Source organism: Leopardus geoffroyi, chromosome C2, assembly GCF_018350155.1.
Source record: "Leopardus geoffroyi isolate Oge1 chromosome C2, O.geoffroyi_Oge1_pat1.0, whole genome shotgun sequence".
Classification (NCBI taxonomy): domain Eukaryota; kingdom Metazoa; phylum Chordata; class Mammalia; order Carnivora; family Felidae; genus Leopardus; species Leopardus geoffroyi.
The window spans coordinates 136,564,434-136,591,550 of record NC_059333.1 but is presented as its reverse complement, the minus strand read 5'-3'; the positions used below and the strand labels follow the sequence as shown (position 1 = coordinate 136,591,550).

The 27,117-nt window shown below is 39.6% G+C and overlaps 1 protein-coding gene across 1 annotated transcript in view; it reads right to left on the bottom strand.

The window, feature by feature from the left end:
* Positions 1 to 27,117, bottom strand: part of KCNH8 (potassium voltage-gated channel subfamily H member 8) — a 292,155-nt gene that overhangs the window by 58,692 nt on the left and 206,346 nt on the right. Inside the window, exons 10-12 of the mRNA XM_045501006.1 lie at positions 16,755 to 16,952; positions 5,828 to 6,027; positions 4,702 to 4,951 (exon numbers count right to left, since the gene is read on the bottom strand). Of these exons, the coding sequence (XP_045356962.1) occupies positions 4,702 to 4,951; positions 5,828 to 6,027; positions 16,755 to 16,952 (648 nt within the window). The remainder of the gene's footprint in view (positions 1 to 4,701; positions 4,952 to 5,827; positions 6,028 to 16,754; positions 16,953 to 27,117) is intronic.

The window sequence follows — 27,117 nt, the reverse complement described above, 5'->3', positions numbered from 1 at the left end:
AACTGATTTGAATCAGTTTTGCTTAGCAGGAAGGTGAGCATAAATGTAAAGAGCTAACAAAAAAAACCCCCTGATTACAGCTTCAGATTTTAGACACAGCCATTATCAGCATCCCTGTGAGAAACATGAAAGAAAATCCATTCAGTTCTCACACAAACTTAGGTTAAATGCTGAAATAATATGACCTAAGTTCACAGAGGATACTGGCATTAGATTCATGGCTACAACTTAGGACTTTCTTTGCTTTGTCCTTCCGCATGGGCTTTAAATTTCATTATTTTTTTTTAATGGCTGCCTGCTCCATTTCAGAGGGAATCAACAACCAACAACTGATCGACAGAAAAACCACCAAGCAAATAGTATCTTCGGAATGGTATACAACAAATTGCCCTGTCCTCCATTCAATTAAGTTTTTAACTTCTACATTTTCATTCCTTTATCGTGCCCAGCATTTCAGGAAGCAAAGCCTCTGACTTGTATCAGACTTCAATAAAATTCTGTTTTATTGAATTTCACGGGAAAAGAAACATGCCAAATTAACCATGAACACCTGAAATGTTCATAAATATGTAACAGATAAAAATTGAACATCTGGAAATTATTGGATTACATCTAAATATTATCTCTGAATTAACATTAAATTTAAACTTTGAAATTGAGCCTAGTTGGCCAAAGAAAAAACAGGGCTAAAATCTATACTTACAGATGCTAAGGGAGTAAACAGCCACATGGTGCTAGAGAAGTCAAGTTGGATTTAAATGTTGTCACCAATAACGCTAACCTTGGAAATTCTGTTTCTTACATATTTTATTAGAAATCTAAATTAGTGCTCGAAAACTCAAAGTTGGGCACAGATGTAAATATATAGCCCAGATGCTGTGAATACAGCAAATTTTGAAATTTGTATATCTCAGGAGAATTTATCACGATGCAGTGTCTTGCCACAAAGAAGATTTACATTTTTCTGTGAAGCAACTGCTGTTTGGAGTGACTTTATTTATTTAAACATTTTTAAAAAATGTTTATTTATTTTTGAGAGCGAGAGATAGAGTTCTAGTGGGAAAGGGAAAGAGAGAGAGGGAGACACAGAATCTGAAGCAGGCTCCGGGCTCTGAGCTGTCGGCACAGAGCCTGACACAGGGCTCGAGCTCGCGAACCGCGAGAGCGTGACCTGAGACAAAGACGCTTCACTGACTGAGCCACCCAGAAACCCCTACAATGACTTTAGAGTTGTCATACTTTCCTACCTAGGGTGACTGTAGCATGGCTATTTAAGCCACAATGACCCCAGCTATAAAACACCACCAACATCTTGCCAAACTTGGCATCCTAGAAAGAATTCCAGTTTATTTATTCATTGAGTGAATATTTATGAAACACTGACATGTGTTGTGGACACTGTTGAGCCCTGGCAAGGTGAGCACTGGTAAATTACAACATGGTTTGCATCCTTGCTGATTGTACGGTCTTATGAATTTCTCACTACCATGCATTAGGACCTTCATCTAAGTTTCCTAATTACTCTAAGTCCTGGTATCCTTATTTCCAAAAAAAGAGCAAGATCTCTATGGTCCCTTACTACTTCCATTTTTCAGAATTCTATTATTGACATTTGCTAGCCAGTTATTCTTCCACAGGGGGTGGGGGTAGCTGATGAGATGTATCTGCAAACTGTCCAGGTTAGAGCAACAACATGTTTAATTATAATTAGGCAGACTAACACCATCCGTGAAGAACACATTTATCAGTGCTTTGTCATTTTCTTTTAAACAACAATGAAGAAATTGGTGGAAAAACACAATTACCAGGACATGAAATGAGGGTGTACAAAGCAAACAATTTCTACCCCCATAACAAATCCTTGCCTCTATGTCAACTGCCTCCCCAGGCATCAGATTAAGAAATGCCTTCATGTATTGATTGGACAACTGAGGTGCTTGAATAAGTTATGGCTTGACAGCTGTTTCGTGATACTTCCTCCCTACAACATTATATATTAATTCATTTTGTTGGCAGAGTGAACATGTATTAAATATCTACAGATCAAATGTGAAGCCATGTGCTTAAGTGTATCAAAGTCAGTATTGATTTTAATTGGCCCTATAAGACAATATTACCACAGGGAAAGTAAAATACTCAATCTCCACTGAAATAATGTTAATCACAGGGATAAAATATTAATAATTCGTTATCCTTGCTTGGGTTTAGTCCCAATACCACACAGGAGTATTTAGAATGGTCATGTGGCAATTTGCACTTAAATCATTTTTGATGTTGTGGAAACGAATATGTGGAAATGCTAATCATGAAAATCATAATTTATGGAGGAAATCGGGGCCAAGAGCAAAAGGCAACGGATTAAATCTTTCAGCTGTGAGTAGAATGTTTTAAATAAGAAAATCCAGTTGAATTATGTATTACAAACAATGCTAATTACCTAGAAGCCATCAAATTTGTACCTATTATGTTCTAATGTTATGGCGGTTGCCTTCATATTCCATTCCTAGTATCGTTGCTAGTTACCAAATGTAAAAATTCAGCACAATTATGGGGAAAAACCACATCATATGTATTTAAACATCATGCATTATTTTGGCTTACAAGCATATGAAGCCATATAGTTCTGGAAAATAACTATATGCCCTTTTAAAAGCAGGCTATGTCAATAGGCAGGCTACAAAACTTACATAGTCCTAAGAAAGCCCATGGAAAGGTATGTTATGATTAAAGTTAAGTTTTTGAAGCAAATTCAGAAATAATTATCAATTGTAATTTAGAGCCATGAAATAATAGAATGATTGGCCTTTAACTTCACAGAGTTGAGAAGTGAGCAGGAATGTTAAGTCTCTTCTTAAAAACACACAAGCACAGAGAGCCTCACTCTAACACTGATGATGAACTGGCCAAGTTGAAAATAAACCCAGTCGCTCTTCTGTCAGTACTTTTCTGTTCAGGAGAAAAACATAAGAGGGTGAGTCAAGAGTTGAGCCAAAGCTCTGAAAGGCAAGCCCTACCTTTTCCCTGGTACATGGCCGACTGAGTAAACATGAAGCAATGGGAAGCACCTGTTTATTTCACTATTCCCTAGCCTCCACTCTTCACCTTTAATTGGAGATAATCACACCAACCTAACGGGGCAGTAGGATTTAAATTGGATAATGGATATAAAACACCCGGCTCATATTAGGGAGTCTCTAAATTTTAGTTCTCCTTTCCTTTTCCAAAGTATAATCTGTCTTGAAGCTTACAAACTAGAATCCAGTGATGGCAGGCTTATAGGGATGAGATAGAAAAATAGGGATTGCTTAGACGTGGAAAAGAGCACCGGAGATAGAGTCAAAAAACCTAGGTTAGCTTTGACTTTGGAAAAAACAGAAAACACCACTCTTATCTGTCTCTTTGTGTTAGGAAGGCTTAAGCAAGACCCGATATGTAAAAATATGTTATAAACGGTTAAGTTGTTTCTAAATCTTAGCTCTTGAATATATTCAAAATAAATTAGCCCCTTTTTATGAACACAAATTCTAAACAGTGGCGTACTACATTGGTGTTCAAAATATATTTAGATCACAACCTGATACGTTCGTAAGCCCCAATAAATATTTGAATAAACAAAAAAAGAGTGATTTTAAAAGAAGTACGCATAGAATTGTGGGTAGGAATTTTTCTATATTCACTCTACATGACACCTTTTGTCAGCTGACCTTTATATTTCGAGGAACACCAATTAGGTCTTAAAAGTTGGGAGTCAGTTTTGTGGTACAAAATCTTCACAAACTATCTTGTGAATTTTCTTTGAGGAAGTTAAAAAAAATAAAAAAGAGGCCTATGGCCACCTTGACAATATTGGGTTAGTGACTGCAATGAGAGCTTACCTTCAGTGCATAATCACTTTTGTGTTATTTCTAGCACAGATGGCGCCATTTTCATGTTCTTCTCTGACTTTGTTCTCCACAAAAATACAAAAATGCCCCTTTAAAATTGACCAGCTATTTCACTAAGAGGCAGCAGGCATCACGACTAATAATCTGGCTTTAGGAATCAGAAAGAACTGTGTTCATTTTCTTATGTTATTTGGGACAAAAGAAGTTAACATACTATTTAGTCATTTGTAAAATGGGGTTAATATTCATTCTGCTGGATTTAAACAAATTTTATTCATGTTTATTTATTTTGGGGAGAGAGAGCGCAAGAGAAAGTGGGCGAGGGGTAGAGAGTGAGAGAGGGAGACGAAGGATCTGAAGTGGGCTCTGCCCTGACCGCAAAGAGCCTGCTCTGGGGCTCAATCTCACTAACTGTGAGATCATAGCCTGAAACAAAGTCAGACACTTAAACAACTGAGCCACCCAGGTGCCCCTGGATTTGTTTTTAATCCAGCACTATGAATCCAGATAGAGAGTGAGCACACATATGTGAGCAGAGGAGGGGCAAAGAGAGTGACGCTCCACCGACTGAGCCACCCAGGCACCCCAATACTGCTGGATTTTTAACAAGAATGAAATGATATGTTGAATGTGGTAACTCAGTATGTGGCAGAACAATAATAATACTTAGTTGGCAAATTAAATCCATTCAAATTTGCCTGATTCCATATATTCATCCAGAATTTTCTTACAATAGCAGTACCTCCCTCCCCCCTTTTTTTCTTTTTAACTTATGCTCTAGGGTAAAATTTCATGAAGCTTTTCAACTCCGACGTACCAAGAATAGCCAGCACCATGCTGTCTTTAAGAACTTCCATGGAGCCTGAGCATACAAAGTAGATGGCCTGCAAAGCATCTCCTTGACGCAGCAGATACTCCCCCGGAGCACAGAAAGAGGTTTTGATGTGTAGAGACAGAGACCTGAGGCAGCCCCGGCTGGCACACTCAAAAAGGGACAACTGTAAGATCTCCTTGTTCAAATGCATAGTGATGTCAGAACGCAGCTCATCTGGAAAGTCTTTCAAAAGCTGTCAAGATGAAAGAAGAAATCAAGTTGGGGTAAGTCTAGTCTAATTGATTTACTCTGCAAGACAAGGGGGTGTTCTTCCCACTGTTTGACCAATAGGAGTATAGAAGAGGAACTATATGTATGTGATAGTCCTGGAGAGATTTTTTTTAGTGACTGTGACCCCAGTTAGGTGCTAATTAAAAATTAGCTGATAATAAGGCCGGGGAAGTAGAATACATTAATAAAAGATTCTGGAATGAAAACGTATGGCATACTGTGACATGCTTCTCACAAAGACTCCTACTCGGGACAGAAGATATGGAATTTGGACCCACTGGTGTTTCCTCTAGCATTATGATCACACGAAGAGAAAAGAAACCAAATAATTATTTAAAAGTATGGATTACTAGCTTGATTGGGAGGGGGGCGGTTGTAGCACGTTTGTTTGATTTATAGGATACCTTTCTTACAGTGGTGGTCTGGAGTATTCCTGGAGTCTGCAGATAACACGTGTGCTGGAAGATATTTTCGGTTTTACTTTGTTGGTTTTAAAGGCACACATTAACTTGGTTAATCTCAGTTCCAAGATGACACCATTTAGTAGTCATAAGAATTGGTTCCTCCGAAGAGGGCCAATGAGGATGAAAGTTAGGCAATCCAATTGACCAGAATAGCAAATTAACATAAAACACTGGTCAATCCAAAGTGGCATAATGAAAACATAAGCCAAAGCAGATGAAAGAAGACAGACGGGTTTCACGAGGGATTAAAAAATAGGGATGAGGAAGTTGGTAGATGTGTACTTCACTTCCAAGACCTGAATTTGAGCACCTTGCTTTTACCTAAGAATATGTGCTTTCTGCCTGAAAACCTCAGCATGAGAAATGAACATTACCTCATTTGAATCTATTCCATTGTTGACTGACCAGGTTGTTTGGAAATATTCGAGCATCCTCTGCTTGAGCTGCTGGGGCAGGTGATGGACTCGTATAAAGTCCTTCAGATCCTTAGTTCTAGTGTGATAGAGGGACCATCTGGAATACATCCTCTGTATGATCGCAGTCACGTTTCCAAACACCAAGGCGTGCATCAAGGCTAGAGAAGACAACACAGCATACAGTGGGAGAGAACTATGACGGAGGGGCTCACCCGTTAAGTCTAAACTTACAGTTTATAGATCCTGAATTCAGCAGAGTATGTTTATGTGGCCATGTTGATACAGCTGTTTTGGTACAAGCGTTTTGGTACAGCCACTTCGCCACAGAGTGCATCCTAATGTAGTCATTTTGATCAGAGTTAAAATCGATCAGAATAAAAATATCTTCCGAAAATCCTCAGTAATAGGCAAAATTGACCCACACTTAATCCGTTACCTGCCATTCTGGCCAGGACAAACTTTTATTTTGTACTTTTCGCATCTACATTTTTAACAGGTATAGTTTAATAGCCATGATAAAATAATTTTAATATAATTTCATAAAATAAACTATAAAGTTATAGTTCAGTGGTTATCATAATAACAAATACATTTTCAAAATTAGTCTAAATGGTTAGCCCTAGTCTTTTCCCCTAAGCCATCACTTAAAATTAGTTTTATGATATTAAATATGACACATTTTTATTAATAAAGGTATGGAGAAAGTGGCTAGAAATGTAACTGAGGATTTTCTGAGCAATCTGAAGCTGAGATTAATATGGCTCCAATCGCCAACCCCACTTTGGCTCTGTGGTTACTCCGTGGTTAAATGTTAAGGGAGATATCAAAAAATCTGAGACCATTAAAGAAACAAATACATTCACAGAGGAAAACTGGTATTCTGCCTAGTGTTATGTTGCCATCCTGAGAAGAACCAGGTGGTACATATACATAGGACTCCTGTTTTGATGAGCTTTCTCAGTCAGATTATATTTAATCCCCAATTTCTTTTTTTTTTTAATATGAAATTTATTCTCACATTGGTTTCCATACAACACCCAGTGCTCATCCCAACAGGTGCCCTCCTCAATCCCCATCACCCACCCTCCCCTCCCTCCCACCCCCCATCAACCCTTAGTTTATTCTCAGTTTTTAAGAGTCTCTTATGGTTTGGCTCCCTCCCTCCCTAACTTTTTTTTTTTTCCTTCCCCTCCCCCATGGTCTTCTGTTAAGTTTCTCAAGATCCACATAATATGGTATCTGTCTTTCTCTGTATGACTTATCTCACTTAGCATCGCACTCTCCAGTTCCATCCACGTTGCTACAAAAGGCCGTATCTCATTCTTTCTCATTGCCATGTAGTATTCCACTGTCTATATAAACCACAATTTCTTTATCCATTCATCAGTTGATGGACATTTAGGCTCTTTCCATAATTTGGCCATTGTTGAAAGTGCTGCTATAAACATTGGGGTACAAGTGCCCCTATGCATCAGCACTCCTGTATCCCTTGGGTAAATTCCTAGCAGTGCTATTGCTGGGTCATAGGGTAGATCTATTTTTAGTTTTTTGAGGAACCTCCACGCTGTTTTCCAGAGTGGCTGCACCAGTTTGCATTCCCAACAGTGCAAGAGGGTTCCCGTTTGTCCACATCCTCTCCAGCATCTATAGTCTCCTGATTTGTTCATTTTAGCCACTCTGACTGGTGTGAGGTGATATCTCAGTGTGGTTTCGTTAATCCCCAATTTCTTACTGAACCGTCCCCTTTCTGAAACCACCACCCGATTATAATAAGATAGAAAACTTTGTTCACAGGAATTCAACAGTTGGTGGGGACTGGAGATGGGTCTTCTACCAGAAAAAAAAGGGATTTCTAGGAGTTGCCCAATGTAGGGAGTGGTCAGGAATCTTAAAATCAGAAAATTCAGGACAGGAATTTGCACTAACTAGTCATCAGCTAAACAGAACTGGAATGGCCCCTGCAGATGCCATCAGATAGTCCAGTGGGTCTTCGACCCACCTGGGGCTGAGGGCTGGGTATAGTTACATTTATGGGCAGATCAAGTCTCAGATATTCAGATTTCAGCCCAGCAGTTTTTGGTTAAAAAAAAAAAAAAGACTACAAGTCTAGTAGTTTGTCTATTAGGAGCTCTCGAAGTGACCCTGTACCAAAATCTCAATGTCCAAGGAGCTCTGTTAAAGTTTCTTACATCAAAATGGATACATTTATGCAAAAACACCAACATGTTACTGCATCTATCTTCCTGAGTCTCCATCCTATTTCAGGATAGCCCCAAATAAAATTCTTTCCTCTATATTTGTCAGAAATTATGGATCACTGGCATACTAATTTCGATCTAATCTAACATTGGAATTAAAATTCTTTTAGGTTATATATCATCATTTCTCTATGAAAGATAGGATCACCATGCCTATAAAGACAGCTGGGAATAATAAGGAAACACTCAATATTTTGGAAAAGTTACTAGAATAGGGTTAAACTTAGGGTCTATATACAGAAGGAATATAATGTTGCAGAGAGAATATGGACTTCAGAATCAAACACATCGGGATATGAAACCTGACTTCGGCACTTCCTAATTGTGAACTTGGGAAGATACATAATTCCCATACGTGGATGCAGTTCCCTTATATATAAATGGGCATAGTTGTCCCTTATTCATAGGGCTTTTTTGAGATTTAAAGAGTTAACATATATATTATATAAATATAAATATGACATTTATTATTATTTAAATATAAAATTATATTAAATATAAATCTATATTTTTTAAAGTGCCTAATATTTTGTGTGAAAAATGGGTGCTCAATTTACATTCATTTTCCCCATGATAGTGAAAAGCATAATCATGAATTTTCAACACGCTCCGTGGCATAAAATATGGGGGGAAAGACTCAGGCAAGGTTTTCCAGCAACCTCGTAAATATTTAAGAGTGGTTGTTAGTGGGAATGACTTCTTGATGAAAGAAATTCAAGAAATATTTAGTCAGTTCCTGCTCCATACAAATGTAGGCAAGTGTATATTCTCCCCAAGTTTTCAAAAATGAAACGTTTTCCAACAGGTCAAAACTATCCTAAGAAAAATGTGCATTACCTAATAACTTACTGTTGAATGGCTCTCGGTAAATTCCAAATTGAGATCCATTCTTCTGTAGGAGCACAGTGGCTCTGAGGTCAAATATTGTTTGGAAGAAGAGCCCTCTATTTATGATAAACACTCAGCAAAGAAGAGAAGCGATTCTGCTCCAAGCCAAAGAAATTAAACACCAATTTCAGGCTCAGTTAATATACTTATGGGCTCGGTGTGTGGAAGGCCCTACCGTCTGTAAAAGTATGTAACGGTCTTTCATCGAGATTAAACTGAGTACTGAGAACAATTCTATTTCATTTATTTTAACACTGCCTTCCTTAATTACGTGTATGATTTTAACTTTGCTTTGCTTAATTATAATGTGTGTAGAGCACTTAAAGTAAGAGAAGTGGTATGTTCAGACCGTTTAGCATCCTGATTGTACATCATCAATAAAATGAATTACTGGATTAATTGTAGCATTCTCAGTGTTGTTGGAAAGTCCCAGTCTGTATCCGAGTCACCATAATTTCAAAGTCTCATTTCAGCATAGGCAAATACTTCTAATTTAAGTAATTAAAAAAATAAAACCCCAACTTCCATAATTTTCCAGTTTCCAAAGGTATTTTGCCTCTCTGTCACCGGTTATCATTTTCACACCGGTGAAGCATATATATAACTATCAGGCCGAATCATTCCGTCTGCTATGAAAGTTTGACTCAAGAATGGCAATATCCAGGTCAGTTTGGAAGTTATCATTCACTTTTCCTTTTACTCCTAGCAAATCTGACGTATATAATTCTTAAAGTAGCATGCTGGGGCTGCTGCTGAGTGTGTGGGAGGCTCTTTTGCTTTGTGTAGGCATTTTGTATAGAATGCATTTTGTAAAATCTCGCCTTAATACCAGGTCTTGGAGGAAGCTCGATAATTGGGATCTCAGAAGAAAGTAAACAGACCTTCGGTGAAAGAGTCCTCCTAAAGGGCTGCCTGGCTTTCTCTCTCTGTCTCCTTTTTCTTCCTTATTCTTCCTCTTTCCCTTCCCCTCCCATCCCCTTCCTTCTTTTTTTTCTCGCTCCCTACCTCTTTCTCTGGATTTTGGGCAACATTGCTCTCCTGAGGTATACCATCGTTGCTGAGTTCTTTAGCCAACCACTTCGCATTGCCTTCAGAGTCTACAGAGGGACTGTTTGCTCCTGATATAAAAGGAGACCAGAGCTCAGGCTCTGGGTAATCTTAGCTGTCCTCCTCCTCTCTCCCACCTACTCACTGACCTGGAATTTTCCACTCCTGTCAGAGTACACTGGGTTGTGGATGGCAGATGGCAGAGAAAACAGAGTGAGAACAATTTCCTAAATGACAAATTCAAATGACAGTGTAGACGTCTTTAAAAAAGCCTGAATTTGTGAACACCATAGCCCATATGGGTCCAATAAAATTATGTCAGGAGAATATATATATAGGATGAGAGGACCCAAGGAAAGCCTTAACTGTTACGAATTTCACTTTACCTTTTTCGGGACAACGATGCCTCATTTAAACCGGACATGTCCTCAGTGGTGAGTCACCTTCGCTAGGAAGCTTTATCTAACCTCTGAGCTTGAGCCGATGGGTCCATCAATTGGAACCTATTCGTTAGGTGACTACTGGACAGCCATTACCAAGTGTGATAGAAGAACTTTTAAAGTGTGGGAACGTGTTCTAATATATTTTGTTTGGTGGCAAACACAATATGCAGAATTGATAGAAATGTTGCCAAAAAGACGGCTATATATATATGTAAAAAGACTGCAAAGACTGTCTTTTGGCGATGGGATTTTATGTAATTCTAATTTTTCCGTGGATTTTTCAGTCTTTTCTAAATGTGCATTATAATAGGAAAAATTAAAGTGGGAAAAGAAAGAACATCATCTGCCCAAGTTCCTATTTCCATTACTAAACTGTGAACTCCTCGAAGGAAAGTATCATGACTTAGTCATTTTTGTTTCGCCAGCATATAGCACAGTGCCTGGCATAACTTAAGTGTGCCATAAATATTTATGGAACTGAAATGAACCTCTGGTCGTTTGATACTTTCTGTAAAAAGTTTTGTAATCATAAGCAATTAGCTTAGAAAATGAACTCTGAAGCATTTAGCCCCAAACCCATCCCTTCACCCCCACCCCACTCCCCAAAGGGAATCTTTTAAAATTACTTATTTTAGGTCTTATGATTTTTACCAATATTTTAGAGAACAAAATTTTACTTCTATTGCTTGGCTCATCATGTTGAGATAAGACCTAAAAACCTGCCATGAAAGATGAGAACTCAGCTCACTGCTACCTACCTTCCCATCCCACACTTGGTAGTTATTATTTTTAGCTCATGTATTATAATTTTACAAGGCAAAATTAATATCAATGACACATCAAGAAAATTACACAAATATTTAATGTACAGCTCACTATACTGAACCACCCCCCAGATGAATATATAGGATGTTACCAGCACCCCAGGCCTCCCTTGTGTCCTCTTCACAGACACTAACCAGCCTCATTACCACAGGTAACCACAGTTGTGAATTCTATTGTAATCTATAAGCTTTGCTTAGTTTTCATTTCTCTCTTTTTTAAAAATTTTTAACGTTTATTTATTTTTGAGAGACAGAGAGAGACAGAGAACGAGCAGGGGAGGAACAGAGAGAGAGGGAGACACAGAATCTGAAGCAGGCTCCAGTCCCCGAGCAGTCATTATAGAGCCCAATGCGGGGCTTGAACCCACGAACCCTGAGATCATGATCTGAGCCGAAGTCAGTTGCTTAACCGACTGAGCCACCCAGGCGCCCCTCTCTCTTTTTTTAGGTTTATTTATTTATTTCATGTGTGTGAGAGAGAGTGCACGCTCACACTGTCAGCGTGAGCGAGATCAGGGGCTCAATCTCACGAACTGAGAGATCATGACCAGAGCCAAAATCAAGAATCGGACTCTTAGCTGACTGAGCCACCCCGGAGCCCCATGTTGTCATTGTTTTTAAGTATCTCATTCTGGCGAATATAAATGCTATCTAATCTTGATCTTAATTTACAAGGCTTTGATAAATGATGTTGAACACCTTTTTTATATTTTTATTGTCTATTTGGCATGGGAATCTGTGAAGTACTTCTTTTTTTATTTTTTAATTTTTTTTAACGTTTACTTTTGAGACAGAGAGAGACAGAGCATGAATGGGGGGAGGGTCAGAGAGAGAGGGAGACACAGAATCAGAAGCAGGCTCCAGGTTCTCAGCTGTCAGCACAGAGCCTGACGTGGGGCTCGAACTCACGGACCGCGAGATCACGACCTGAGCCAAAGTTGGACGCTTAACCCAATGAGCCACCCAGGCGCCCCTGTGAAGTACTTCTTAAAGGCTTTATGCCTTTTTGGGTTGTCTTCTCATACTGGTTTGTAGACAGTCTTTATATATAATAGGTACGAGCCTTTTATCAGATAAGTGTTTGCAAATACTTTCTCCTATCCTATGGATTGCCTCTTCACACTCTTAAATAATGTCTTGGAAAATACAAATTCTGTAGTTCAATTTACCCATTTTTTTCTTTATGGTTAGGGCTCCAGCGGGAATTAATTTTAATGCAGTTTTAAGAGGAGCCCAGGTTGTTTTTCAACATGCAGATATACATTTGACCCTGCAACATGTGTTGAAAGAATCGTTACCCCTTTGCACGGCATGTCCCATGTCATAGAATGTCCATACGAGTATGGCCCTATTTCTGTCCTCTTCCATTCCACTGGCCTATTTGTTCCTGGGCTAACATGCGCTTTCTTAATTGTTGTAACGTTACAGTATATCTTGATAACTGTTGCACAAATCTTCCAATTTTGTTCTTTACAATTGCTTTGGCTAGTTTTAGCTCTGCATTTCCACTAACCCGTAGAAAGAGCTTGTCATTTTTCAAACACACACATATCCACCAACACACATGAACACACATCTACTAGAATTTTCGCTGGCATTGCACTGAATCCTTAGATTAATTTGGGTAAAACTGGCATCTTTATAATATTGAGTCTTAAAACCATCATCATTGTATATCCTTCTGTTAGTCCCCTTGTAAATTTTCTCACTAATGCTTTGTAGTTTTCTGTATAGTAGAGTTACACATTTTAAAAGAGATTTTCTACATATTTGATACTTTTATAATCATTTTTTAAATGTTTATTTATTTTTGAGAGAGAGAGAGAGAGAGTAAGTGGGAGGGCGATACAGAATTGGAAGCAGGTTCCAGGCTCTGAGCTGTCAGCATAGAGCCCGATGCGGGGCTTGAACTCACAGACCGCAAGAACATGACCTGAGCCAAAGTCAGATGCTTAACTGACTAAGCCACCCAGGCGCCCCTGTAATCATTTCTTACATTTAATTTTCTAGTTGTTTGGCACTAGCGTATAGAAATACTATTAATTTTTGCATATTGAACTTGTACCCATCAGCCTTACGACATTCACTTATTAACTGTAATAGTTGTTTGAAGCTTCTAAGGTTACTTTTGTTTTGGGTGTTCTCAAAATTCTCAAATCTCAAGATTGTCCGCATATGTTTTTTTTTCCTTTTCTCATTAGTATTGCTGGATGTCTTTGATAGTTTTTAATCGTCTTCCCATTAATCAGTGGTTAGCACACGCTGTAATTACTGATGCTCACACGGAAGCTTCCCCTTCCTTCCTCCCCCTCACTCAGCCAGTGAATGTCTCTGCCCTAGACATTTATCTGGGGTTTGGGCAGTCACCTGCAACATTTAAGATTGCTGCCGCCTGCTTTTGTAGTAAATATTGCATCCCTGTCATTAGTAATGTCATCAGCCTTGGGTGGAGATTCCTAATAAGATGCCTCAGACTTGATTCTTTAGGAATATATACCTAAAATTAAAAAAAAATAAATTATTTCTGAATATTTGTAGAAATCATGTGAATAAAATCAACTCATAGGATATAATAACATGGATATTGTGTAAGAAGTTTGCTAGGTCTCAGTGAATCTTGGCAACGGACTCACTAAAACTCCACTTCTTTATGTCTAAATTAAGGTGTTAGTAACTTCTATCTCATGGTGTTAGGAGAATTAAATGAGCAACATGTTGGGGCGCCTGGGTGGCTCAGTCGGTTGAGTGTTCGACTTCAGCTCAGGTCACGATCTCGCGGTCCGTGAGTTCAAGCCCTGCGTCAGGCTCTGGGCTGATGGCTCAGAGCCTGGAGCCTGCTTCCAATTCTGTGTCTCCCTCTCTCTCTGCCCCTCCCCCGTTCATGCTCTGTCTCTCTCTGTCTCAAAAATAAATAAATGTTAAAAAAAATTAAATAAATGAGCAACATGTTCCATATTATGAGCTCTTATGATTAGCTCTCAAGGTCATACCAATAGTTAGTTAAATAGAAAATACTAAAATGCAGACATCCTTTCTTCTAGCCTAAGGTAATTGTCACAGTAACACAGAGTTGTTTCCCACAAACACAAATTTGGGAAGCTTTAACTAATAAATTCAAGTTACTTAGATGCCGTCTGCCATTGAACAGCAGTGGTTTCCCAAGTGCTGTCCAAGTCACCCAAATGCTTTAAAGCCACTGACAAATGAGCACCGGTTTTGCACCAGGATGATGTGATCAATGAGCATTTAACAAGTGACAAAGTAACATCATCTGATTACTTCCCATATCTTTTGGCCCTGTGACCAGCATTGCTTTCTACTTACAGGGAACAGCAGGGAATAATTTATGCCATTTCCGATTCAGGACCACTCACAATATTTTATGTGGATCAATAGAGAATAAAAGCTCAATTATCTATGCAGATTCTTCAAACGTCAAATCAGTAGGTTAATCCTTGAACATTTGAGCATTTCCCCACCTTTCCATCAGGAGTAGAAGAAACACGGGCAAATATTAAATAAGTATAAGCTGTGTATATTGGCAAAATGCCTGTAACTTTGCTAAGCTGAGAGATGCGCAATCAAGGAGACTCGCAATTATAGAAGTCATAATACTGGGTATAAAACAGCCACCACGGCGTCTGGCACATTGTAGCTCTTCGGAAAATGAGAATTCCTGTTCTCTGCTCCCTAGGCTGTTGCTGCTGTACATCAGCCAAGGCTGTTAGAATTGCTGCAGTCCCAGGATGCCCCTTCAGCAGCTCTGTCACCAGCACAGCCTTTCCAAGAAATTCTCCCGATCCCTGGCCCTGGTTTTCTCACTGCTTCGGAACTTCCTAACGGATTCGGCACTGAGAGCTTTACTGCCTGGTATTAGTACAGCTCTTTCCACATCTTTCAGCCTATCTCTTCCAGATTGGATCATAAGTTCCTTGAGGGAAGGCTTGGCTTTATACTTTGATTTCGCCATAAGCCGGATGAGTCATTTCTTAAAGCCCCGCACAGCCATTTGACATCTCCCACGCAAGGAACCTGTTAGGAACCATCCTCTATTATAAGGCTCAAAAATGCTGAGGGATAGCTGGGATTAAGGCCATTAAAAGAACATGGTAAAATAGGCTTTTGGGGAGAACTGTGATGGGGCAGAAAATACTGATAGAACCCTGCTTTAAGAATTCCAGTCTAAGAAGAATGTTTACTCGATCCAGGTAAATATCCACATCTCCTACGACTCCATGAGAGAAGTCTTGTGATTTGGTAAGTTTCCAAATATGTATTTATATACGGAAGTAAACATTTATCTGGGTTCAAACCTTGCCTCTTTTCCTTACTGATCGTATGGCATTGGGAAAGTTACTTTATTTCTCCAAGCTTTAGATATATCATCGGAAAAATGTGGATAATAACAGTGTTGATCCTGTATCAGGCGGTTTAGAAAAGAGAAATGAACCTAAATATTTCAACAGAGGAAATTCACTGTAGAGAACTGGTTTTCCTGGGGCTAGAGAGCTAAACGAGCAAAAAGAGATTATAGCGGTAACGTGGCTATAAGACACGAAGGCCCTACTTTGGCTGTCGGGGCGCTCCCAACTGATGCCGGAATCTCCAAGAAGATACAATGGGGCTGGTTCTGGGAGTGCCTGAGGAGGCTGAACACGAGGACCACTTCTGCGGCTTGAGGTACATCATACGCCTGAGAAGCAAGTCCCCTCTCTCCACCTCCTGCTTTCCAGTCTCCCTCTGGCGCCCCTACCAGCAGGAGCAGCTGAAGTTGGCTGGCAAAGAAAAGTGAGGTTTGCAGCATCCAAACTCCAGCGTGACAAAGCATAACACGGAAGGCGGGTTTGGAGCTCAGGGACAATAGTGTAATAATTTGTCTGTTTGTTAAATGGGACAGGAATCGTGCCCAACCTATAGACAGTGACTCAGGATGTTGTACTGAAACATTTAGCACAGAAAATGGAATATGAAAACAAGTTTAAAATGTTAAATATTTATTATTTATTGGGTGTGTTTCTTTGTTTTTGTTTTTATTTTTAACTAAGTGATCTAGCAAGCATCCTTAATTCACTATATTAGTATTAATAAAATTTGATAACACTGTGTTTGAGACTGTCAAATGGGGTTTCAAACATACACCTGCAATTCAAACTCCTATAAGTTACATGAAAACAAAGTTCCTGCCCTTTCAAAATCGGTCATCAAGTAAACGGTTACTTCTTCATCTGCCCAGGAAATGGAATTCTTTGACATCACAGACTTTCATTGCTAATCTCTATGTATATTAAAGTGTTTGTCACCGATTTTCTAATTAGCGCTTTTTGACTCTTCCCATTTAAATGCGTTTTAGGACAGAACAAACGTAACAGAAATCCTGGGGCAGATATTCGTTCCCTGTCTTGCTATGAAGAAGAGTTTCCCTTACCGCCGATCAGCATGGTGCAGATGGAGAAGATCTTTTCCGCATCTGTATTAGCAGAGACATTCCCAAACCCAACACTGGTGAGGCTGCTGAGAGTGAAGTACAGAGCGGCAATATAGGCACTTCGGATGGACGGGCCCCCCAAGGTATTGTTGCCGTAGTAGGGAGACTCTAGTCTCTTTCCCAACTCATGGAGCCAACCTGCAATGGAAGAAAGAATGAGAACTTAAAGCCACAGAGTAGAGTCCCAGGATTAGCACCTGGGGGAGGGAGGGAATGACAAATGAACATTGAGGGACATACTGATTTGTTCAGGAAAAAGAAGAAAGAAAAATTAAAAGGGAGTTCAAGGCAAGAAATAAGATTCCATTGCTACGAAAGCAAAAATATCACTTTTATGCAAGCTGTTCTATATAAGACACACGGCAGAGAAGTGTGCATCCGAGAGCAGATGGGTGGTCCAAGCTAAACAGGTTACCCTCATGTAGGAGACTCTACCCACAGACACGGAAACTGGGATTGCTACGGTCGGTAACAGTGTGGTGTATTTCTCTAGTGGTTAAGCTCCTTTCTTCCTTCCTCAATTGGAGTTTCACGAGACAAATGGGCTTAATAGGTATTTTTAAACCCTACGTGATGATACATAGCAACAACCACAAGGAGCTAGACTTCACATAGACGAGATGGGCATTATTTCCACCCAGCACAACCTTGCCCCGTTTTATCCACTTGGGCTGACATCTAGTTGGCTTAGGAGTCTCAGCTCATGCTACCTCCTCAGGAAACCTCCTCTGCAGCCCCATGCTGCCATGTGGGGGTGGAGGGGGAAAACCGCACAACTAAGAGGTGCCGGTAATAGAACTGGATGTCCCCCGCAGCTGTTTCATAATACTGCTCTATACGTGTGCCCAAACTGATCAAATTAAGAGCTTTAAGTACATGCAGTTTATTGTATGTCAACTATGCTGTCATAAAGCTGTAAAAAAAGCTACATTAATAAAGATGAGAAATAGCAAGCATGACATTGACGATAATAGAATGGAAACAACACAAAGACCACGTTAAAATCCTTCATTGGAGACATTTATCCTTTAAGATTTTGTATTTCAAAATTTTCTCTTTCTCTTTCTTTGTAGGCGACTATGTTACAAACCACTGTGACATTTTAGCTGAACCCATAAGGTTCATAAGACTTCTGTTAAGAGATGTTATTCACTGACCGCTACTTTCTTGTAAACGCTTCATTTAATGGCTGCCCAAGAAGGGATGAGAGTCATCACACTTTTTAAGTAGTAATAATGCTGTCATTATCAACTAAAGTTATAGGTTATGGAACTGTGCTAGGTAATTAAAATGCATATTTTAAACAACTGGGAATTCCTCGAGACCAAGGAGAATTGTTTTGTGGCAAGTATTATATCTCATTCATCCTGTGTCTTCAGAAAAGTGTTTCTCAACCTTTAGCTTGCCTCAGAAACATCTAGAGGGCTTGTTAAACAGCGATAGCAAGTCCTATCCCTGAAAGTTTTTTTAAAACTGCTGTGCCCTCTGCCACCTCCACTAACCGCATCAAAGTTTCTGTTGCCAAGACCAGGTACTGGTATTTTTTAAAAGTTCCCAGTAGAATCTAATGTGAAGATAGAACTTAGAACCGCTATTCCAGATCTTAGCAGAGCACTAACAACAGTCAGGTTTAATAAATGCTATTTTAAAAAGTGAATGAATTAATGAATGTATCAATTGTTCTTGCACTCTATCATAGTAGGAGATAATATGACAGCCTTGAGACGATAACACAACATATGTGCATTTGTAAATTTGTACTAGGATAAGAACATATGTTTGGACGATTGAGAATAATAATGAAAAGTAAGTTACACGCTATAAAAGGTGATGCTGTTAGTAAGTTATGACCAGGTACTCTGTCTGGAAAGGCTTTGCGAAGGAAATACGCTCTAGTGATGGGGTTCAGGGCAGGCTGGCACACAGGAACGTGCCACTTGGGCATGGGAATTAGTTGAGCTGAAGGCAATCAGGGCCTGACAGACTCAAAAGAAGCTTTTTACTGCCCCCTCAACAGCCTAAAAGAATTTAGATAGGGGGCCTGTACCAAGAAGAGAGCTATTACCAGGGATAACTTTTTACATCAGAAAGATTTGTCTTCATGGCATGGCAAACATTTGTTTACTGAACATTTGCTCTTCTCATCTTCCAATGAACTGTCTTTCTTCCCTTTGAAGCCCCCTTGGCCTTAGCTGAAGATGGCCTCGAAGCCTCAATTGCCTGATCGTCTTTGACCCTCTCATGTCTACGTGAAGCTCCTACAGGTACTACATTAAATTTGTTTTTCTTCGGTTTTACTGTCTCACATCAGTATAATTATTAGGGCAGCCAAAGAACCTAAAAAAGAAGAGAAAAATAACGTTCCTCCCCAACACTAGATTCAACACAGATTTAAATGTGGGCTCCTCCATTTATAGGCTGTAGGAACGACTAACTTCTCTGAACTCCACTTTTCTCACTTGGAAAAACAGGGATACGATCTAAGTTGTGGAGCTGCGATGGATTAAAGGAGGTGCCGCATAGGAAAATGCCAACCATTGTTACTGGCTGAGGTTTAGTGTATCTCTTTTCTCTCTCTTGCTTCTCTTACTTTCATGGGAACAAGAAAGCACAGAAGCCCAGGAAGGTAAGAGAAAATAAGAGCCCAGCACTGAACTGTAATGGGAGAGGAAGGTGGTGACTCCATGTATTCTGTAAAAACTACTGTAGGGATTAGCATTTCCTAACCAATAGAAATAAGAGGGAGAAAATCCAGAAGACAGCAGCTCTTAAAACTGGGGAAGTTACAGGGTGCCTGGGTGGCTCAGTCGGTTAAGTGCCCAGCTCTTGGTTTTGGCTCAGGTCATGATCACATGGTTTCAGTTTGGCCGCAGGTTGGGCTCTGCCCTAGCAGCATGGAACGTGCTTGGGATTCTCTCTCCCTCTCGCTCTGCCCCTTCCCTGCTCATGCTGTCTCTCTCAAATAAATAAACAAACGTAAAAAAAATGGCGGAGTTATATGCCCATTTGTGAATCTGAAGAAAGACGTGATTCTTTGGCCAGAACAAAGTACATGTGGAGACTGTGGGCCACTCTGTACTCATTTTGTCATTTCATGGCTTCCTGAAGCCCTTTCATACATATCAGATTAAAAAAATCTGTTCTAGAATTTTAAGCGAGGGGGAGGATGAAGTGATCAAGGGTGATTTGATAGAACGTAGCTTAATCTTGTATGGAAAAAGATTTAGAAATAACAGCAACTTATCCAAGATTAATTGATGAGATATCACAAAAGCAAATCATATGTGCATTTAAAAAATATTATTGGTATATTTATATGCACCGTAGGAAGAGAGTGCAGACACAGAGGCATAATCAGGAAGCAGAGAGAACATCTGAATTTATTGTCATATTCAGGATGTCGATTTCTGCAGGATAGTGCCCCCATAGGCATTTGATCCAGACGCCGTCAAATATGGAGAACCACAGGATGCTGAATGGCTGGTGGGCTTGGTATTTCTCAAATGTCTTCCCACTTGTGCTCTAAAAGGGATGCTGTATTATTTCTTCTGGACAAAGAACTGATTAGAGGGGCTTGTCCTTTTGTTCCGTATTGGTCATTCCTGCTAATTACTGGGAAGCTGAAAACTGTCCTCTTACCCAGAGAGTAAATATTGCATGACCTAATTTCTGTTTTAGCTGATGCACAGAGGAAGAGAAAAACCCAGAAACAACTGAGCTACTTACTACTTCCTCTTGCCTGAATCAGCTGCACCATCAGACCATGAAGAAACAACTGGACCCACCTATTGATCTTCAATTAAGGTATTCATTACCTTACGGAACCCAGTTTTCTCACTTAAAAAAAAAAAAAAAAAAAGCAAACACACCCAGTCAATATATTTGGTTGAACTTCTTAATTGGAACAAAAGTGAAATCCTGAAGAATTCTCTGAAGCAAATCAGTTTTCATATAGATTGATTTCTGTTATCAAATAGGATGAAAGTTTGTATCAGGACATACAGATTATATTAGATTATATCCTCATCCAGGGCCTGTTCATTTACAATGTGTGAAGCTATCTCAGAAGTGATTCAGGGCGCAAAACACAGAGGAACAACAGACCTACTTTTGTTGATATCTCTTTTCTGTCTAGCCAACTGTTCTGTCTATTTTCAGAAACATCTTGTTTTTTAAGAAAGGTTGCTACTAAACTGTGTTACAGCTGACGGAGCAAAAGCAATAATGATGATGACAAAACCTGGTAACACGCAAAGGAGGTAACACCCACAAATCCTGGGATTGGCTCTGTGGGCTAAATAAAACTTTTTCACAGAACAGCTCGTCCAAGATGAGAGCACATGTTCACTGTAACAAGACAACATGTCACTGTACTGTATAGAAGAAACAGTTTAACCAATTTGGAAGCCAATCTTTTTTTATGCTGAAGAAACTCATCTCTAAAGGAAGGGATGTCCTAGAACAGTCTGTCTGCTTCTGCTCATTTTTTTTCCCCTAAGCAACATTTTGAGGAAAAACACATACACAACATAAAGTAGAATCTAAATATAGTAATACATTGCAATTTGATAAAGACAAAAGATATCATAAAATAATCCTATCATTACTAAAATTGATTAGATAAATAAAAGAGTAGGTTTATGAAACAAAGATAAAGTTTAAGATAGAATGACTCCTTTTTGAGAGAGAGAGAGAGAGAGAGAGAGAGAGAGAGAGAGAGAAGGTGAGTGGTGGAGGGGCAGAGAGCACAGAGCCTGGTGCAGGAATGATCTCACCACAGTGAGATCATAACCTGAGCCAGAATCCAGAGTTGGAAGCTTCACCAACTGAGCCACCCAGGGGCCTCAGGATAGAATGACTCTTAATGACCAGCCCAGAAGAGCATGGAACTTAGCACAATTCAATCCATATATTTTTCACTGCATACTTACCATGGGCCCAGTATTTTGCTTAATTACACACTTCTAACACTGAATGGGAGTTTCTAATTAGTTTGCTCTTTAGGCTCCCTACAATAATTTACTTACTTTTACTATGCATATTGTGTGCACAGTTTGTACAGGTGTGACCTGCTTTATACAACATATGCAGTCTTAAAAAGTTTAGTTCAGATTAGCATTTGGTAAGTGAGCAGATAGTTCAGATTTAATAAAAGGAATGGGAGCATGTTATTTAAGGAAAGCCTATGGTGAATTTCTTTGGTTGTATAAAATACCTTAGTAATATGCAAAAGTATCCGGTAAAACATAAGCTTATTAAATCATATTTTTATGTGTGTGTTAAGATGTGTTTGTATAGACAGAGAAAAGAGGGAGAGGATTAGCACATGCATAATCACACCTATAATCCCAAATGGTGTTTTACTTAATTTGGAACGCATGAACTATGTTGCATTAGGGAGTGGCGAGAAGCAAGAAGGGAAGCCATGCCAGGGTTTTCTTGTTACTAGGTTGGCACACGCTTTACATTCTACCGAGGGCTTCCTGGGCTCCAGACACTCCAGTAAGGCAGTCCATCTCCCGTCTCACTTACAGGCACTAATTGTATGGAATAGGTATGCTTGTCATCCACATTTTGATCCATTATTTCATTAATCATTATAACCATTTAGAAATCATCCTCCTCATTTTATTTTTTCTTTTTCTTTTCTTTTTTTTTAATTTTTTTTTAATGTTTATTTATTTTTGAGACAGAGAGAGACAGAGCATGAACAGGGGAGGGGCAGAAAGAGAGGGAGACACAGAATCGGAAACAGGCTCCAGGCTCTGAGCCGTCAGCCCAGAGCCTGATGCGGGGCTCGAACTCACGGACCGTGAGATCATGACCTGGCTGAAGTCGGACGCTTAACTGACTGCGCCACCCAGGCGCCCCTAATCATCCTCATTTTAAAGACGACAAAACTAAGGCTCCGAATGATTAAATAGCTTGCTCAGTATGGCAGTATCAGGGTTTGAATCCAGATCTGTGTGCTGTCAGAGCCCAGGTTCTTGACCACTATGTACAGTGGTCACGTAATATACATATACCCACGTAATATACATATAAGCCCAAGAATACTACTGTTGTAGTGTGGCTGAATGTCTTTACAAGCGAGATGCCATTTGTTATTATGGTGTACATGCGTGGCAAGAAAGTAGTCGTCTTCGTTAGGCCTCCCCAGAAGCAGACCCTGAGGCATGGCTTTAACTATAAGTCATTTATTTAGGTGTTAGGTCCAGCACATATATTTAGGAGACAGTAGGGAAGGGACACAGAGAGTGGAGGAAGCCAATGAAGCATGCCCAATCAAGCAAGCTATCACTATAGGCAACTGGAGCTTAAGCCCACTGGGGAACCCCGGGGAGGAGTGTAGAACACATCCCCTGTCAGAGCAGGGGAGTATTAACCATCATTGATTGAGGGTGGCTCTAAGAGAGCATGACTTCCCCACCGTGGCCATGACTGTAGCAAAGGAGGCTTCTACATCTCAAGACAGTGCCTCAGGCATCAATATAGATCTTAAGGGTAGGAGTCATACAGAGTGAGGGGGCACGGTGGAGTACCAACATTTGCGACAGTAGCCAACACTTACTAAATTCCAAGTATTTTGCTAGGCTTTCACATAACATTATTTTCATACAACTATCACAACTACTCTGCCTTTTTTTTTTTTTTTCTTAAACTGATAGAGTCCGACAGAGAAGGTCAGAAGTTTTCTCCTGTCTTTAGGGACTTTTAGAACTGAGAGGTAAATCCATGCCTTTCTAACTAAACATCCATGATCCTTCCCCTATACTACACTGCTTATAAAGAAGTAATCATTTTAAATGATCTTTTTAATTGCGCTTGTTGAAACCGTTATTAAGTAAGTTTGCATTTCCAGCGGCCTCTTTTGCTTAGCGTGGGGGATTGTGTCCCAAAGGCGCACATCATATCAGAGAAAATAGAGGAATTATCCAAACATAATCCACAATGTAGACATGGGATGACATGGTATTTAGAACCTGAATATTACTTCAACAGGGATCAAGAGGTTTCTAATGTAAATTCCAAGCATAGAGAATACTATGGTTAACATTGGCTTCCCCTCCCTCCATACTTAATCCTTTTGGACTTCATTCAGCTGAGAGGTAGAAAAACACTGCGAGTCCTAAGGTGGGAGATGTCTCGCTGGGAGAGGCAAAACAGTGGGAGATGATGATTGTGGGGCACAGCATGAGAACTTCTCTGGTTGCTTAGCCTCTCCCCAGGGGCTGATGTGTGGGTCCGCCCAGCTGCAGGGGTGATTGATTGAGAGATATCAACAAGGGTGTCAGAAGTCTGAGTGCCTGCATGTGTCCATGTGGGTTTGTGGGGGTGGTGATGGTGTGGCAACAGAAAGACAAAGATTTGTGTGAGGTATTGTATTTACTGTTATACACTCAAAAAGAGTTGGTAGTCCGAAACAGAATATCACAAAAAAAACCTTGAGATTTCATCTCCATTGTCTCTCTCTCTCTCTCTCTCTCTCTTTTTAAGTTTATTTATTTATTTTGAGAGACACAGAGAGAGTGCAGGTGGGAGAGGGGCAGAGAGTGAATCCCAAGCAGGCTCCTCATGCACAGCCTGATATGGGGCTCGAACACAGGAAATCGTGGGATCATGACCTAGGCCAAAATCAAGAGTCGATCACTCAACCAAATGAGCCACCCAGGCGTCCCTTCACTATCTTTTAAAATATCTACATATTTATCTCCATTCCTTAAGGTTCAACTAGTGCCTGCCACTACAGTTTTCTGTTTTGTTTGTTTTTTGATTTAAACAAACTTTTTATTTTGGGTTAATTTCGACTAATACCAAAGTTGCAAAGAGTACAAACAATCCCCTTTGTATCCTTCACCCAGTTTCTCCTAATGTTAGCATCTTAATGTTTATCAAACTATGAAATTAACATTGGCACATTACTACTAACTAAATTATGGACTTTCTATATTTTAACGTAAGAATACAGTTAAGGAGAAGTTCAGAGACTTAGATTCCAGAACTCACTCTCTACCTTCCACTCCATCCCCATATTTCAGGGTGTGACTGTGGATAAGACTAGAAAGGCACCAGGCTACAGTGGTATTTGATATTGATTGATTTGTTGATTCCACTAAGGAAAAGGCCATCAGTAAATTTGGGGTCCAGTCTGAATTTGACCAGGAACTCCATTACTTGAAGTTTCCACAGATCTCACATTTTGGTTCTCATAAACTAAGAGGTGTCTTACATTTCTGAAATGGTGTAACCTACTTTTGAGGTGAAAGTCGGAAGCAAAAAAGATTAATCATAAAAGAGTGGAGATTGGACCTAGAGTCAGGAAATGGAGGTCGTAATCTTGGCCTTGCCGTTAATTAAGTTGATGTCTGATCCTTTATGCACCAATAGCCTTTCTAGTCTTCCATTTTTCCATCTTGAAGATGTGATTGGATTGAGTAATCTCTTTTCCTGTAATCTTTTAGTAATCTTTCTCAGATCCAAGATTTGATGAAACAAGATCCTGTGACGTTTCCTCACGAATGGTTGATTTTCCGAAAGTAAAATGCTTGTGTAATAACCCATGATCTTATAATTCATCCTTTATTTGTTTTTAATTATTTGAGTGATGACCCATCAGCAAATGTTGATGGGATAAGGATGGAAGGTGTTCACATCTTGATGCATGTATCATTTCTGCTCTATTTCCAGCGCTGAACAATTACTCAGAAGCAATATTATGTGATATTGGTACCGTCAGGAAAAAAAATGCACCACTTGTGCTAAACCAGCCCGGAGTTTGCCAGTTCTCTAAAGTCTACTTAAATATGAAGTATTACTATACTAAGGTACAGCATTCCACGTAAGCAATGAATATAAAGATTATATACTACGATAAACTACCAAAATAGACCATCATCACATGCGGCAAAGAAACAAAACCCAAACTGGGGCACCTGGGTGGCTCAGTCCGTTAAGTGTCCAACTTCAGCTCAGGTCATGATCTCACAGCTTGTGAGTTCAAGCCCCTCCTCGGGCTCTGTGCTGACAGCTCAGAGCCTGGAGCCTGCTTCGAATGCTGTGTCTCCCTTTCTCTCTCTGCCCCTCCCCTGCTCGCACTCTGTCTCTCTCTGTCTCAAAAATAAATAAACAAAAAAATTAAACAAAACAAACCAAAACCAAACCCAAACCAACCAAACAAAAACACTCCAGAAAGAACAGGAAATGTAAAACAACCTGAAGTCATAGTTGGGCATCTACAATAGAGCTTTCTGACTGATCCTAAGAAGAGGCAGTATAGGCCATCTGTTTCCAACCAGCTGGGACACTTCCAAATGCCTCTCAAATCTTGGCTAAAAATAGAGGAAATTCTAACAAAGATTAGGCTCATGGCTAAGTTAATGGAACATAAACAATGAACTATTTACCTTTAACTGTCCTATATAAAATGCTCATACAATTCACAGTTCACAATTCAGATCTGCCTCAACATGAGCATTTTTTCCTGAGCAATTATTAGTACGTTTTTCAGGGCTTAATGAGTTTGTGAGGCAAACATTCATGGCTGAACTCATTTACAAAGGCAACTTGTCACTCAGGAAGAAAATTCTAATCCAAAGCACTCATCCTTTGTGCCAGGGGACAAAAACCTAGCTCAAGAAAATAATTTAGGATAAAAATAATTGAATCCAGCCAAATTATTTTACTTTATTGGTAAGCTCAAGTTTATTTTCATTACCTGCTCCCAATTTCCTTCTTATGCTCTCCTTTCTCTCAAAGATTTAGAATCGCTGCAAACCTAGGGAAGAAAAATGAATTGACACATCCCACGTTTGCAAACCATTTCTCAGGGGTAGTACTTGCCTGGCAGTCATTTAAATTAGAAGGATAGGCTTTGACATCCATTAAAAAGGAATCTCAAGTTTCTCTGGTTTGCAGAACTTCAAAATAAAGTTCTAATTACATTTCTTCCAAATGCATTAAAGGAGATATGTTTTCTAACGTCTCAATTATAAAAGTAACTCAAATAAATTAAGCCTCATAATATGCTGGAATGTTGCATTCAAATACAGTAAACCTTGTTTTGCGAGCATAATTTGTTCCGGAAACATACTTGTAATCCAAAGCACTTGCATATCAAAGCGAATATCAGGAACCATTGGCTCAGTCGTGATCATGTGACATTCGGTGTCACTTACTACTCTTGTTGCAAGACATCGCTCGTTTATCAAGTTAAAATTTATTAGAAATGTCTGCTTGTCTTGTGGAACACTCGCAGAACAAGTTACTCACAATCCAAGGTTTTACTGTACTTCATTAAAGAGTC